General features: G+C 41.3%; 1 protein-coding gene across 1 annotated transcript in view; it reads left to right on the forward strand.

Annotated features, from left to right (window-relative positions):
• The window catches only part of Pdlim5 (PDZ and LIM domain 5), a 160,975-nt gene extending 151,544 nt beyond the window's left edge, over positions 1–9,431 (forward strand). The window contains exons 11-13 of the mRNA XM_032897247.1: positions 1,602–1,722; positions 3,986–4,101; positions 6,292–9,431. Coding sequence (XP_032753138.1) covers positions 1,602–1,722; positions 3,986–4,101; positions 6,292–6,381 — 327 coding nt within the window. The 3' untranslated portion in view covers positions 6,382–9,431. The remainder of the gene's footprint in view (positions 1–1,601; positions 1,723–3,985; positions 4,102–6,291) is intronic.
• Positions 9,432–16,567: the final 7,136 nt, after the last annotated feature.

Here is a 16,567-nt window from a genome sequence, read left to right on the forward strand (position 1 = left end):
TGCTTTCTTTAGTAGTATTTATTATAAAACAAAACTTAACAGACCTCTAAAGAAATATATCAGACTCCTGGGGTTAGTGGTCTTTGGTTTTGTCTTACTGGGTGCTGGCTTGTCTGGTGAAAGTCTACCTCTATGGGAAAGTAAGTGACTGTGGGTGTGTTACCTCAGCAGGGCTGTGTTTGCTCAGGAATGAAGGGGTCGCCCAGGACCACACACAGGAGCTCCAAGACCCAACACCGTGGCTGGCTTAAATTAAATTCCATAGCTTTTATAAGAGTAGCTTTTCCTACTTGTCAGAGTTCAAGCACAGGCCACTGATCTCACGAAATATACAAAATATGGAAAATGTGAACTTTATGATATTTTTATTTGAATGAATATAATGTTTGAAATGTGAATTCAGTTATAAAAGTGAACATGTGATAGGAAAAGCATTTCATGCTGTACTTTTCCTTGGCAAAAGAACTTAATAATGATGAATAAATGTATATCCTGTCATGTAACACCCAGTTATCAATGGCATCATGGTACCTACTGTAGGTGACTCGTAGTGGAAATTTGACTTTAGAAGAAACCAGTGTTCTTGGCTTTAACATATAAAAGTTGAATTCTACCTACTCCTCTTAATATGAAATACAATAATGAAACTCTAGAAAAGTGCGATTTACTGAGGACATGCTTAAAGAGGTCTGAAACCTTACATGACTTATTTCTGTGGTATCATTTTGTACACTATGTTGGTAATAAGGTAGTATAATAGCTAGCTAGCCTGTTTCTTCATAACTGCTGACCAATAATCAGTTAGTAAACAACATGTTAAAATACCATGTTAGTGAGTAAAAACATTCTGTGTATCAGAAGGTAATTAATAAAAAGTCAATAATAGTTGAAAACCATAAGACTCTAGGAAAAGAAAGAAAAAATTCCTATGGTATTAAGTATTCTTCGGAAATTATTTTTTAATTGTTTTACCTCTTCTCAACAATTCTTGGAAAACTAATAACCCCAAACCTCTTAATGATTCAAATGCCTTCCAAATCCTGCATCTTGGAGTATTTAACCAGAAGGCCTTTTTGCTTTTGTGGTGCACACCTTAGTTACTCAGTGGAGTGAGTGAGGAGTATAGTCACGGCTGATTACCAAAGCTAAACCCTCAGCGAGCTGATTGGATTAAACTGATTACATTATTGCTTCCGTAATGCACTGGGGTTGAGGCTTGTTTAGTTTTTAAATGTTTCCCCCTCCTCCATGACATTTTCAAGATAATGGCATGAAAGTTTTCTGAGTAACACATCCTGACACTGTTGAAAGAAAGCAGAGTGTGTTGTAGCAAGCACTCCCTACTTGCTGTGTGTGTGATGGTTATAGCAGTAGTGATTGTTCTTTAAGTTTATGGATTTGTATTAATGAAAAGCACGCATATCACAGTAGCTTCTAGTGACGTCAGAATCTACCACTGGGCATCTCCTGTTTCTTTGAAAAGTTCAAGACAACTATGAAATCCATAAGTCTACTTTGAGTTAGCGTGTGACACCAATTAGAGTGGATGTTGGTATGTTTCTTGTCCTCTGTCTTTACGTCCGTCCCCCTTTCTATAACAGGAAGTCATCAATGCTTTGAAGCAGACCTGGCACGTGTCCTGTTTTGTGTGCGTGGCCTGTGGAAAGCCCATCCGTAATAATGTTTTCCACTTGGAAGATGGCGAGCCCTACTGTGAGACAGGTGAGACAATAAACCGTGAGCGCTCAGGTGAGAGCAAGGCCGAGACACTCACGTTGCTGCAAAACTGAAAGAAAAGTCAGGGCCAACGAGCTTTCATAACTGTTTTAGATATATTACATATTACTCTATATAGCATAACAACAACGATAATAACAACAACAAAACTGTTTGTGACTTTGTTGAGACAAACATTTCCAACTTCATCATGAACATTTAAGAAGATTAGCATTCCTTAGGAAAAATATTATGCTTGTATCTCCAATCCTTTATAGATATAAGTTCTACCCAAAACGTAGCTTAAAGGCACAAATTGTAGTAACAGATACCAAGTGCTTATAAGCACAAGAATGTTCAACATTCAGATGTTACTGCTTTCTAAAGCAGCAACCTTAAAAGTAAGTGTGAAATCCTTTGCTACTTTACTGAATGGGAGAGTGACCCTGGCTTAGATTGCTCCCTGGTAAAGTTACTCTTAATAATTTCGGTTCCAAGCACCTGTCAATCCTATTTTCTCGTCCCAGTGCCCAGCACTTTCTTTTCCTTTGCATATCCGCAGTGACCTTTCTTACCTTTTACTCTTCATTCAGACATCGCTTCCACAATGCATATTCCGAAATATGAAACGTGCTTTCCCTTACTCTGCCTCTGTTAACTACCATTAACTGCATTCCCACTGTTGAGATTTAATCTTACTTTGGACTGAAATTATGAGTGTGGTCCTAGAAACAGGACTTTGCACAGGGACGCAGCTCAGGAAGCTTGTGCCCGAGGCTGGCTCCGCACCGCTTGCTTTTTCCTTCACTCTGCTCTGGTTCTCACCTTCCCCTCAGCCCCTTAGCTAGGGCAGGTTTGGCTCTGCTCCAGGCTGTCCACCAGGAAGCCCCCAGAACCTCCAATAAAATACGCCATGGGTTGTCAGTAGTAAAGTTGGCAGTAAACTGCTTACCGTTCTCAGAATACCCTGTGTTTTGCAGTGACTTATTTCTTCTGAAGAGAGACTTGGGTTTGTTTAGTTGACTTAGATTGTGAGTTTTAGCAGCTTTGTAAGACACTCTACGTGAGCCAAATCATAGACGTCTGCCTAGCCTATGGTGTTTAATACACTTTAAAGGGAATCATGACATAAAACTAATGCACTGCCTGCAGAGGGGGAATTATGATCTAATTTTTAGTCTTTTTTCCTTAACCAGTTCTTAGCAGTGGTCCCATCTCAGTAGATGGCTGCACAGCCCACTGTCCAGAGGCCTAGAATTTCTCTCTTTCTCTGTTCTTCCAAAACCCAATCTAACAAGTAGCCTCCGGTGGGTGTTGGACAAGTGTCTCTGTCCATCTCCAGTGTCACTGCCACGCCCAGCTTGCTCTGTGCCTGCACTTCCCAGTAGCAGCTGGGGAGAAATCGGGGCACCCTCAACAATGCCAGTCAGATTGTGTTATGTCCTGTAAAGGATTTCTATAAGAAGGGCACTGCCCTCCTTGCTAGAACCTGCTTTGTGGGCTTTTATCTGGTGCCCTGTACATCTTGACCTGAGATCTAACCCACCTTTATTTCTGAACATGGCCGAGACTTTATTTCTGACCCCAGCACCTTCTTACAGTTTCTTCTAACTGATCTCGGTATGATTCTTCAAGTTTGATCATGACTGCTAGATCTCCATAACCTTCCTGTATAACATAGTGTAGGCTACCCATTCTCTATTACAGCACTTCTTCCTTCCTTTGTTTGTTTGTCAGTCGTCCTTATCCCAGTCTTAACAAAGTCCCCTGAGATGAGCATCCACACCTGTCCTTTCTGCCGCTGAACCTCCGTGGGGCTGGAGCACTGCCCAGGAGAGTCACTGGATGTGAAGTCAACACTTCGTGCTGAAGCATGTTAGCATAGCACCGCACGTTATAGAATCTCTCCCCTCCAACTCCAGCTATATTGACAGTACTGACGGCCAAAAGCTGGATCATAGGTCAGCACAACAGATGAAATGTCATAAAAGAGGATGAAAATGTGGAAAAGTGTGGGAAAGAAAAACCATGCATCTCAGGTGCTCTTATTTAATAATAAAGAAAGGACAAGGACCGTCTGCAGAAATTGTCCTGTCTCCCATCAGTGAGGAACTCCCAACCAAGCTGCCTCACTCCCGGGGGATAATGCATTCCTCACATCCACCTCAGTCTTAACCTCTGTTAACCCATCCTAAGCACTGTTTGCTGTGACCTGCAGTTCCAAAGCCTCGCCATGTTTAAATTGCATCTCTCTCCTTACTTGACGCAGACTATTATGCACTTTTTGGAACAATATGTCGCGGGTGTGAATTCCCCATAGAGGCTGGTGACATGTTCCTGGAAGCCCTGGGCTCCACCTGGCATGATACTTGCTTTGTGTGCTCCGTAAGTAAACCGTATTGTCCTAGTCAAAGCTTAGTGCTTGATACCCCAGGGTGGGGGAATATGGGGGGGGGGGGGTGGGGCTCACAGGGGCAAAGGTGATGGGGGAGGGGGAGAACTCCGTTAACCTGGAGAGGGAGGGCAACACTTGGGATGTAGATAAATAAAATAATTAATTTTAAAAAAGCTTAGTGCTTAATGGGAATAACAGCACTTTGGGTTTTTCCATTCCTCAAAGCTAAGGAACAGTGGTTTTTGATGTTCTTAAAAGTTGGATTTGAAATTATTTGGCATATAATAGGATTTTACCCTCTAATGCATTCTTGACTCTAAGGAAAAGATACTTTTTCTTTTTTTAATATGAGTCATTTTCTTAAATTCTTTTATTAAACAGCTTAAGGGTTTTTTTTTTTTGATACATTAGATATTTCTTAAATGGAAAAGAAATTATAAAAAACTAGAGAGCCAGCAAGATGGTTCAGTTTTCTTCATGACTGATAGAGGTAGCTCATAGATTCTTTTCCTTTTCTTTTCGAAACTGTGAATGTGGAAGATATTATCTACTTCACTTGCCTTTTTTTAGTGCTTTGGGATTTGGATTGATTTATTTTTATGTGTATGTATGTGTGTTTGTGTACATGTATGTGTTCATATGTTTACATGTTTGTGGAGACTGAAGGACAACCTCAAGTGTCATTCTGACAACACTGGCCACCTTCTTTGAAGCCAAGTTTCTCATGAGCCTTGAACCCAACAACTGGGCTAGAACTTCTGGCGAGAGATTCCCAGTTCCCGCTCCTTCCCTCTTGGGATTACAAGCAAGCCCAGCATTTGTACATGGTTTCTCAGGGGTCAAACTCAAGGGCTTTACTGACTGAGCTAGCCCCAACAGCTTTTTGTAGGGACAGGGTCTCTATGTTCCCTGACTGATATAGAACTTGATAGATAGATGACGTTAGTCTTGAACTCAGACAGATCTACCTGCCTCTGCCTCCAGAGATCTGGAATGGAAGGTCTGCATCCCTATACCTGGTGTTCTGACTTTCTTAATGATTAGGATAGATTAAAATTAACATTGGCATGAGATAATTTCTATCATTTAGAAAGCTAATATTCAGTAGAGCTGTTCCATGACAGTATCTGATTTCTGTTACCGCTGTTAGATTTAATCATATCTAACACTGTTTTGATACCTGGCGCATAAAAGAATTAGGTAAAGGTGAAATCAAATGATTTCTTCTTTACCTTTGAGCTCATCCATATTTTTATTTCATCGTCTTTTAGACTTCATAAAGTTTATAAAGAGCAGCTTCTACATAGTTTCCTTCTCAGGAAGATCTTATGAGCATTGTCAGCTTGCAAGGCAGCAGAAAGAACATGGAGGTGAAAGTGTGGGTAGCCCGACCTTAAAGCCACTCACCAGGCAGATACTGCCTGCCCAAGACTTTCACGGTAGAATCAAGTTAAATCAGTTCCTTCTTGAATGGATAGTTTGTCCAGGAAGTAAATAAAAACCAGCCTGCTGGGGCTGGAGAGGTGGCTCAGTGACCTCTGAGTCAGGCTCAGAACACTGCTCTTGCAGAGGATACAAGATTGCTTCCGGTATCCATGTGAGGCAGCTGACAACCAGGGTTCTCTGGGTGCCCAAGATACCTGACGCATGCATATACCATACTCATACGTACACACAATGAAAGACAAGACAATGAGGAGAGCCATCTATGGCCAGTGTGTTATAGGTCAGACTGACGTGAGTTTTGGTCATGCTTGGCAAAGCAGTCAAGCTGTTTCTTTTGACTCTCTATAAGAGGAAACAGATTTTTTAAAAATCATTAGAATTATATACTTAATGTGACTTTTGATGTATTAAAATTTTCATTGGGACTAAGTGTTTTCCTCTTAGTAAAGAAAAGCAATTATCAGTTATCTAAATAAATCAGTCTATGTTCTAGAAAAAAAAATCACCCTTTGCTTTTGAAAAATGACAAAATGTCATGGTAATCATGAAGTGCCAGGGTGTCTCACACAACTGTCTAAAGAACTTGTAATGTTGCTCATTCTGGGGCAGTCACTTTCCATTGGGAGATTTGATTTAAATAATGCTATTCTTTTTACGTAATGCTTTCTCTCTCTCTCTCTCTCTCTCTCTCTCTCTCTCTCTCTCTCTCTCTCTCTCTCTCTCTTTTTTTCCAGGTGTGTTGTGAAAGTTTGGAAGGGCAGACATTTTTCTCCAAGAAGGACAAGCCACTTTGCAAAAAACATGCTCATTCTGTGAATTTCTGAAAATCAACAGTTCCAGGAAAGAGAAGAAATTTGAAGAAAAAGGAGGAGAATTAAAATTACCATTTAATTTTTAGTTTTAATATTTATATGGAGTTCTAAAATAATAATAGCCCTGAAGGGATAAACTCAAACATTAAAAATCAAATCTGAGAAAACGTTTGCCTTCAGAAAGTCACAGAGTTTGGCATTTGTCATCCCTTGCCAGTATTTTCTGCCCATGAAATAGCCTTTATAAAAATCAATTTCCTGGCTATTAAGTTCATCTTAGAATAAATCAGCAAAGGATTACATTTTTAGAATTAAAATCTCTAGCCTCTATGCTGAAATGATACTTTTGGGGTGGTAGCTATGAGAATCCACAGAAGGCAATAAAAGTGCCTTAAACCTTATTAATAAGAATAATAGTTTAATAAACCCATTTTACCTTTGAAGTAGTAAGTAGAAGTTTAAATAAATTTCAAGAGTAGGCAGTCTCTTTTTCTGTTCAGTGTGTGTGCTTTGGTCTTATCATTGGTCTTACCTTTAGCAAGATGTATCATGGAAATTCTTGATCATACCAGTAAGAGATTCTGTGATCTCTCCTGTTCTCCCAGAGGCTGCCATGTTGCTTAAGGTCACAGACGCTGACCCCTCTTCAGATGGAGCAGTTCGTTTGCATTGTGCATGGCTGCCTGGTCTAGACGGCCTTGCTTGCCGTCTCTTAGGCTGAGATGAAGATATTTCAGTATCCTTAGACTCTGATAGTCCTGTCTCCTTTTTAGAAAGGAGTGGGTAGAAGATAAGGAATTAGGGAAACGAACCAATTGTAAGTGGAAAGTTAAAAGAACTGCTTCCCACCTTCAGATAATGGCTGACTGACTTGTACAGCTATGGCTCTCACTGAAGATTCGAAAATGCCTTGCCCAGTAATTTTTTTTTTTTTTTGGATTGAGGATTATGATTGATAAAATCCAAGTAAATATTGTTACTGTGTTTTTTTGCTTATTTAGAATTGTTCTGGGATTTTGTTTCTTGTTTTTCTTTTGGGATTCTTTTCTATCAGTAAGTAAATCCCCTCCAGCTGTGGGATCGCTGAGTTAGACAACTTTGGTTCTCTGGTGTTCGGTGGTAAGGAGGAATCATGATGCAGTTCTCACATCCTCCTGTCATCCGTTCCTCACGAGTGGGTAGAGCATCCTGCAGGGCACTACTTATAGTCAGGACAGGGACTGGAAGACAGCCGTGCAGCGTGGTTCACTCCCCAGGGAAAAAACAAATGACAGCATTTTGTATTTTTCTCATTGTTTCTACAATGAATAAAAGCCTAAGATCCTGCTGAGTTATAGCTTAAATCTGTGGGGACAAGGTGCTTTTAGAATCCAGATAGAGTTCCCAGGGTCCTGCTGCCCCATCACTCAAGTGCACTTGTGCATCCCGTGTGTGTGTGTGTGTGTGTGTGTGTGTGTGTGTGTGTCTTAGACTACAGTATTTGTTTAACCTCACTAAGAACTTTCAAGGCATCTGTCCTGAAAGCTGCTAGTCTGTGATCTAGTAAATGTGTATTACATGCAGATAGTGATGGACTGGGACATAAGTGAACAGCAAGGGTGACACCACATTGCAAACCGAAAGCTTCTCCTGTAGCAGCCCAGGTTACCTCCTCACCTATGCTTGTGGGAAGGTAGGAAGTATCTTTGAAAGTCAGTGCTGGAACTTGATACATTAGGTCTCTTTGCTGCTGCAGCGATCAGTACCAGACTTGATGGCTCATGTGTGTTAGTTCAGATCTGAATGTCAGGCTTTGGCTTTATACGACAAAATGAGTGTGTGATTTTGTTTTGATGTGGTGGTTTTGTTTTGTCTCTTAGATGCTGTGCAAAGATAATATTCAAAAACTCATTGGCATTTGTATATTCAAAGACTTGTCTTCGACTTAGATTTCTTATAGAAGTATCGTTCTCTAAGATATCATTTTAATTAAGCCTTTACTTCTGTGAGTTACTTGTAGAGCATAATGCTGCCTTTTATAATGCTGTATTTCTCTAAATTTAATCTGTAAAAGGCTAGCGCGTCCTAGTAATTTGGCATTGTGTCTTTATTCTTTGCTGCCTGGTTTATGGCAAATTTTATATCCATTCCTAAAAAGTGACCTCTGGGAAAATGAGTTCTCACCATAACCAGAAGATCTGTCTGAGGTGGGGATTGGCTTGTCCTGTTCACCAGCATGGGTCTTTAGCTACCTGGCACAGTACTTTACCCTCTGACAAGCTCCCTGGGTATTTATGTCTTGTGCGTCAGTAGCATTTTTTTTTTTTTCCACTACTTTCACCTACAAACGCTGAGCTTTCCTCATGCTGGATGTATGTTTCGAAGACTGTACTCGATAAACTCCAGATGGGATCCATGGTGCAAGACTTTACGTCCCTCATTCGATTCCTCTTTGTCCAGATTTTTACGGGCCCAGATTGATTGTTTCTCTGATTGTCCTGTCTGACTGTTGCCAGTCAAGGTAGTAACCTGCTTGTGTTCCTGTGTCTCCGTGCTTCCCCTTGGTAAGGTTACCTTCCCCATGTAAAAACTGAAGCCTAATTATTTGGCCATGGTATTAAAACAAAAGTAACCATTTGTTCACAAAGAGTTTGTAAACAAAATCCTTTGAATATTGATATAAAACTATGTTTAAAATGATCTATGACAAAATGTACTCTTTCCAAGGAGCTTCCATAGAAAAGTCATTACTGCAGTGTGAATTCAGTGCAGCATTAGTGTTCTTTGGCATTTGCAGTTCAGTCATCTCCACGATGCAGAGGAAACCATGAGACAGTCTTACACAAATGTGTTCTGCCCCTCACCTCCAAATGCCTAAGGTATTGGACTCGGATACTTACATGTGATGTGCCGAACCTGTCCATGCTGTCTTTTCTTTCTTTGCCTTTTAAAGTTTGTGTACAACTGCTCTTTTGCTTTTGGATATATTTTTAATTAAAAAAAATCACATGAGAAGTGTAATCTGTGTAGTGATACTGTAATGAGCATATACTCAATAAACAACTGCCATGATGTCGACAGCATGCCTGGCTTTTTTTTTTTTTTTCCTCCCTGTGTGCTCCGTGCTCTCACTTAAGTGAGCATGGGGAAAAGTCACATTTCGTCGGCACAGGACTGGAGATGGTGTGACAACCCCTGATGAGTCTCTGCCGCCGTGTCATCCAGCCTCAGAGCACGACATTTGAAAATACTGCTCTTACTGTATTATCTACCTTCTGTTCTTTGCATGTACAATGTATGTAAGACATGTTTGCAAGTTAGTAGATAAGCTGTCTTTATGTGTTTATCACTAAAATTACTTACTGGAGTGACATAGCATTGTGCCTTGTTGTATCTTAGATCATAATCAGAGAACAGATTTCCTGCTCCTCACGTTTGGTATTAGCCAGGCTGTCTCGTGTCCTCAGCTCAGCGTCATGAGCGCCATTATTACCTGGTAGGCTCACTTGTCCCTTGTTCTTTTGTTTATCTGCTTGAGGGAACTTTTTCCCTCTAACTGTGTAAATTTGGAGGGATGCCTCTGTTTCAGGCTGCACATTGGGAATGGGAAAGAAACTCAAGTCTATTTTGCTTACAGTATATTAAACTCCAGAAGCCAAACTTTTAAGGGCATCGAGTCTGCATCTGACATTTTAATAGCTGCTGTTTGGTTTCTGTCAATCACGTCATTGCACATTAAAATGCACCGACAGAATAAGAGATCTGTCATTCCTTCGTTAAGAAACAGTAATCCAGTCCGAGATTTATAGGCTCGAGTCTCAACTGTGTGTTCACAATAAACCCCCCTTCTGTGCAGAAACCAGAGCAAGCCTCCCCGCCAGTCAGTGTTTTCTGCTTGCATGTCCCCAATATAAGATTATCAAAGGTTTTCTAACCGAACCACACATAAAACCCTTTTGCCAGCAAAAGTTTAATTTAGGTTGGCAGTTTCCCTTTTTGAGTACTCTCAGACAAGATCTTGGTTCTATCAGAAACACATAGGCGCTGATGTATTATTAGCCGGCCTGGTGTTAATTAGGGAGAATTACCAGAAATAGTTTGCCTTGTGGAAATTTATTACAGAATCACACTTGACTGATGGCAGAATAGGAGTTGCTGAGAGAGAGCAGCTCCCACTCATAACCACTAATTAATAGGGTGCCAAAATTCCGCAGAGAAGGTTTCATCCCGAGTGTGGGAGCCTCCCAGGGAAAATGGTTCCTCTGCAGTACTTAAAATTTAACAGAGGAAAGGAACCGGACACATGGCTGCCTAACAGAACAGGAGGCAGCAGGGGCATTGGTCTATATGAATGAGAGGAAGCTTAACGAGGTAGGCGCTGAGTTTCAGAGTGGCCTGTGAGTACGGAAAAGCTACACACTTTGTTTCGTTTCATGGCCAGATCTCACTGTGTAGCCCAAACTGGCCTGAAACTTAAAAATCCTTTCTCAGTCTCCTGAGTCCTGTGATTCCTTGGGACCATAATCCCAAACTCACACATATCATTTTTAATGTGGCAAGTATCTGCTTCCTGAGGTTCACTTTATAAGAATTTGGTGCACGTCAATGTTGTAATTGTATTCTTGCTTCCATGATTTAGAAGCTGTCTGTATAGGTAGCAGGATCACACAGTGCTTAATAGGAAAGAGGTGGCTTCTGCCCTTGAACATGTAGGAGGAGGAGAAGGAGGTGCATCTAATTATGATTGGCACTAGTGGCAGAGCGCTGGGGGAGCCTTCCTAAATTACAGCTTGCCAAGAAAGCAATTTTTTTCCTGTCTATAACTACATGTAATTACTCACAATAAAGCTTGGAGCTGTTGTTTAGTATAGGAGAATAAAACATTTCCATGTCAGAAAACCGCTGATTACTGACCTCAGGGAGAAAAATAAAACAATTTAGAATTCACAGAGGGTCTAATTTTTCAATTTTGCAGTTATGCTAAATGCAGTTCCCAAGGAAAACAACTTCTGTGCCAGGCCCAAGGATTGATTGACACCGTCTCTTAGGGAATCCATGTTTTTAAAGACAGTTTGTGTCTCTGTGTCCAAAGTATTCTAGTTGGATTCCAAGTTAGGTTTTCATTTCATATTCTGTGTATTCCCTAATTCAAATATAATTTGGATTTTTCTTCTCTCACCCTTCCCCTGCCTTTGTCTTTGCCGGTCTCCACACAGCTGGTGCCCTTATAATTTCCTCAAAAGTCTCTTTGTTTCAGGTATTGAAATTAGCTCTACTACCTTACAGTGTGCCTTTTGCTTCTGACTAGTATATCAGTAGTAACCTAACTTTTCTCTAGGTCAATGAGAAAAGTGGAAGGCTCTCCAGTGATATCACAGCCTATTAGCTTTGCATAAGTAAAAGTTTCCTTTTGTGACACTCCTTGTTGATGCCATTTTGACTCCAGAAGCATTGTTCCTGTTTGCTTGAGAGTTCTCAGTGCCCGGCCTGAATGAAGCAGTGAGTGGAGAACATGGAGCTTACCAATTATGAACTTCACTGTGTTAAACTGATTCATCCCCTGACACTTGGAATTCACTCTTCTCTGTTAAAGTATTTTGCTACTATGTAAAAGCTTTCTCCCCTACCCCTTGAAGTGTTTTGAATTTTTAAAAATTAAATTTAACTAGCGGGTTGAGAGGCACTTTGTTCTTGGAAAGGTGTTCTAACCTATGCACATCTGTTGTAGCCTGCTTGGCCCTGATCTTGCAAACACTGACGCCTTTTAACGAATCCAACAGGGATTATAATAATATAAATTAAAGCTAAAGGTAAAGTGTGTTTGTTTATTTGTTTTACATCAGTCAATCAGAACAGAAATCGCGTAGTAATTTAATAGCAGTTAAGGAATTTGTCTTAAGTAACTACTAAACAGATACAAGATAGCAAATTAGTGAAGGAAATAGTCAGACAAGGAATAATGTAAGGGGCTGGAGAATTCAGTAAGTACTGGGTACAACGAAGACCCCAGTTCAGTCCCCAGCATCCATATAAGAAAGGCCAGTGTAGGGACACTAACTCTTTAACACCAAGGAGAAAACAAATTTCTGGGCCTTTCTGGCCAGACAGTCTGGCCTACTGTTTGAGTTCCAGGTCAATGAGAGACCCTGTCTCAAATCATGCACCCAGGAATATGACAGACATACAGAATAAACAAACGATCATAGTATGTAGCTCGAGACTTCTCAGGGTTCTGTCCCTATGGTGTGTTCTCACAGCTTATTGGAGACAGTGGTTTCAGCCTACCAAATGACAGACATTCTCTGAGTGACTGAAGCCAGGTTCCAAGCACAAAGTTGTTGAGTGGCCGCCTAAGGAGTGGGGTGCTACTTAGAGCACAGGCCGGGAATAGAGGCAGTATGACAAGAGGCCCTTACAAAGGGCTGCCCCTTGCTGCTGCAGCATGTTTCTTAGCATGACAAAACTTAACACTCTGACAAAAGAGAACTGCCTAGAGTCCAGGCCAGTATCCTAGAGTGAACACTAAAGAAGAATTTTGGAAATGGAAATCAATAAAGTGAGTAACTGACAATGGATTCAAAGGAAAACGAAATTCCCTAGTAAACTGATTTCCATAGTACAGAACATCGCGAATATCGTTGAATTGCAAAGTCAAGCCAACTGAGGCTGGAAGTCAGTCTCTTACCTAGCATATCAAAGGCCTGGGTGTAACATCCCGGAAGCAAACTGGGTTGCATGAGAAATTCCAGCATTGGGTGGGAGCTCACACTTTCAGTCCTCACACTCTGGAGACTCTCAGAGGAGACAGCCTTGAAATAATAGTGTGTCCTTGTCCTAGGCCAATCAGGGCTATGGAACAAGACCTTATTTAAGAAAAAAAGTGTGTGGGGAGTAGGGGGTAGAGATGTGGTAGAATACTTGCCTAGAAGTTCCTGAAGCCCTAGGTTCAAGCCCAGCATAGTATATACCTGCAATCTCAACACTGGAGAAGTAGAATCTGGGGCTCAAGGTCATCTTAGTCTAACATAATGAACTGAGACCAGCCTGAGTTTCGTGAGGAAAAATGAAGGGTAGGAAAGGAGAAAAGAGGGGGAAAGGGAAGGGAAGGGAAGAGAAGGTGAGAATACCTTGTTCTTTATTGCCAAAAGTCTTTTGAAAATATACTTTCAATGTACAGAGTAATTGCCAAATGTCTAGTAGAACCGAATGGTTCTAAATATTAAGAAACGACTTAGATATGTACTAGGTCATGACCAAAGCAGTGTCTTTCACAGATTCATAGTTCTCCATGATGCTTTTCATGTATGGAATGGGTACAGCATTTGTTACTTAAGTGGGACTTGAATGTCCAAATGTTACTGTGTGAACCTCAGTTCATATTATATGTACACAGGAATCACTTACATTGTCCTGTCCCAGAAGGAAGGTTAGCAGCTCCCCTCTACAGTAGCCTTGTCTAGGTGGGATTCGGATTTGTTGTAGAGACATTGTAATTTGTGAAATGTCTTATATGTTACCTGAAGGAACACTAGTGGTTGAAAGCACTCACTACCCTTAATAAAGTTCACTCCTTTTTACCAATAAATTTTATCACCATACCAATATGATAGTAAGTGAAATATGATCCAGATGCAGTTTCTCTGAAGGCCAGTTTGTTATTGTCCAAAACACCGATAGTCATGTGTTTTAATCCATTTTTTTGGAAATGAAGAAATGAAATAACCCTGAGAAGTTATTTTCTAAAATATACATCTATTACCCGGAAAATCTTGAGAGTCAAACTTTTTCCTAGACTGGGGAGAAGATATATTTACTTTGAGCTCCTCTTACGTTTGGTAGAAATGCTGAGGTCAAGAAAGCCACGGCTTTGATGGAAGACGCAGCACCGAGTGTTGAATCCACCGGACGTGCAGTTGCCTGCTGCACAGATGTCAATATTTGGGAGTCTTGCCTTGGACCATCTGTTCTTCAAGGGTATTTGTGATGCGATAGTCCTCTCTGCAATGTGCCAGTTGCCGTCCTTTGTGTTGTCCCTGCATTTCACAGTCCACACACCGAGATGCTAAAAATTCACAGGACTCCTGGGAGAGACTTGATTTGAAGTTTTTCAGTAAGCACATTTGAAACACCAAGTGTGATTATTAACTGATTAGAGAACTGCAGGAGATGCAGTGAAAGTTGCTTCCCCAGTACTGAGGTCTGTGGTGTTAGGTGTGAAATGGTGAGGAGACAAGTCAGCATGGCTGACGCCCACTAATGTTACCTTCTGTGTGTGATGAACTTAGATCCCAGTGTGAGGCTGAAGAATGGAAGCCGGAAGGGGAGGGGGTGGCAGGAGGGAAGCTGCATGCGTGTGCAGTTGCACGCACAGGGTTGCACAGATCCTGATTTTTTTTCAGCTGAAATGAAATCTCTGCTGTGTAGTAATGGCTTACCCCTGTGCTAAGTCCACCGAGGCATAGCTGGAAAATCCAGCTGCCCACACATCTGTTTTGCATGAGCCCCCAATCATCGGTAGACACTTCTGCCATGTGAGTGGATGTCTGGGTAGGATATGGCTATGTGACTTTTCTAAGCCATCGCCCTGGAAGACATTGAAACGAAATTCACGCATGCCATGGCCCGTATGCCAGAAATTATAGACTTGTCTGGGTGGTGTTAAGGATTTGACCTATTGAGTGTGCTCACACCTGCTTCTTACATTCAACTTGTTAATCAGAAAATGAGACATTGTGAAATATGTGAACGGGCTGCTGTGACTTAAACCGTAAGTGTTTAGGCTCTTAATCTGGCTGGAGCTAAAATAACCGCGATGGAATCAAGTGCGGTTTGGACTTAACTTCTATTGAGCCCATTATGCTTTAGAGACCTTAGCTGCGCACACTGAGATCTACAACTTGGTGAGCATGCCTGCTTAAGCTCCAAGTGGCGGTGAAGCATTCTGTTTACTTACTGCAAAGTAATATTTTCAGTTCGGTTTTCTGAGACAAGGACTTATGTGGCTCCACCTGGCCTCAGACTTACTGTATAGTCAAACATGGTCTTCAACATATGGTCCTCTTACCTCCGCCTCCTACCTTCTGGGATTATAGTTGCACACAACCCAAGCCAAAAATCAGTTGTTCTGCAAGTTATTTTCTCACAATTTCACACACACACACACACACACACACAGAGAGAGAGAGACAGAAGAGAGAGAGAGAGAGAGAGACTACTTTGAAAATATTCCCCTGTTATCTTCTTATTCTTTTCCTGGTCTACCCACCATGACCACCTCCTACTTTCACATCGTGTGTGTGTATGTGTGTGTGTGTGTGTGTGTGTGTGTGTGTGTGTGTGTGTGTGTGTGTGTTTTCATGGCCCACTGCATTTAGTTCTGGTGCTACATGATCATGGGTGGGTTTACTTACTTAAACAAGGACAACTTCTCAGTAGCTTCACCACCGTGGGCTAGCATTCCCCCTTCCCTTTTTATATGAAATAAAAATCATTGAAGAGTCTCTTGATATGATTGTAATAAAGTTTACTCTTTCAACTAATCAATTGCATACACTAATTAGATGGAGAACCGCAGGAATGTGGTCAAGATCAGCTTAAACTATTGCCAAAGTGGAATCACTAGTAATAATGGAACACAGCAATGGTGCCTAAATATACAAGCCATATGCTTAGTGGGAGATCTTATTGAGAGGAACAGCGCTGGCCCTTGAGAAGCCTGGACATTGTGAATGTTGACTCCACTCCGGTGGAACTTAGACATAGGTCTCCCACAGACTGACCAACAATTTGAATAATATCCAAAACAATTTAAAAAAAATAGCAGTCAATTTTTACATGACAGAGGTGCAGAGCACTTTGGGAGGAGAGCAGAGGATAGAAAGGTCACAGTGGAAGAAAACTGCCTACAGAGATTTGAGATTGGCCTCTTCAAATGCTCTTGTTCATTGGCCCTGTCCTGCCCCTAGCAACAGAGCCCTTGGGCCAGTACTACCTGCTGGCCTCCCCAGTCTCCCTTGGAATGATAACCCCAACCAAACTGCTTCCGGGTGTCTCTAGTTCAAGCCCGTGAAGTTCTCAGCCTAGAATCCTCAGTAAATAATCGTTATTTCTACTCCCTAACATTTCCAGTGCTGTTCGCTATTTCCCAAGGACAGTCAGTTGAGGGTTTGGTTGGCTGGTTGGTTGGTTGGTTGGTTGGTTGGTGTTGTTTTTAAACTAG

The sequence above is a fragment of the Rattus rattus genome, chromosome 3 (genome assembly GCF_011064425.1).
Source record: "Rattus rattus isolate New Zealand chromosome 3, Rrattus_CSIRO_v1, whole genome shotgun sequence".
In the NCBI taxonomy this organism is placed as follows: Eukaryota; Metazoa; Chordata; class Mammalia; order Rodentia; family Muridae; genus Rattus; species Rattus rattus.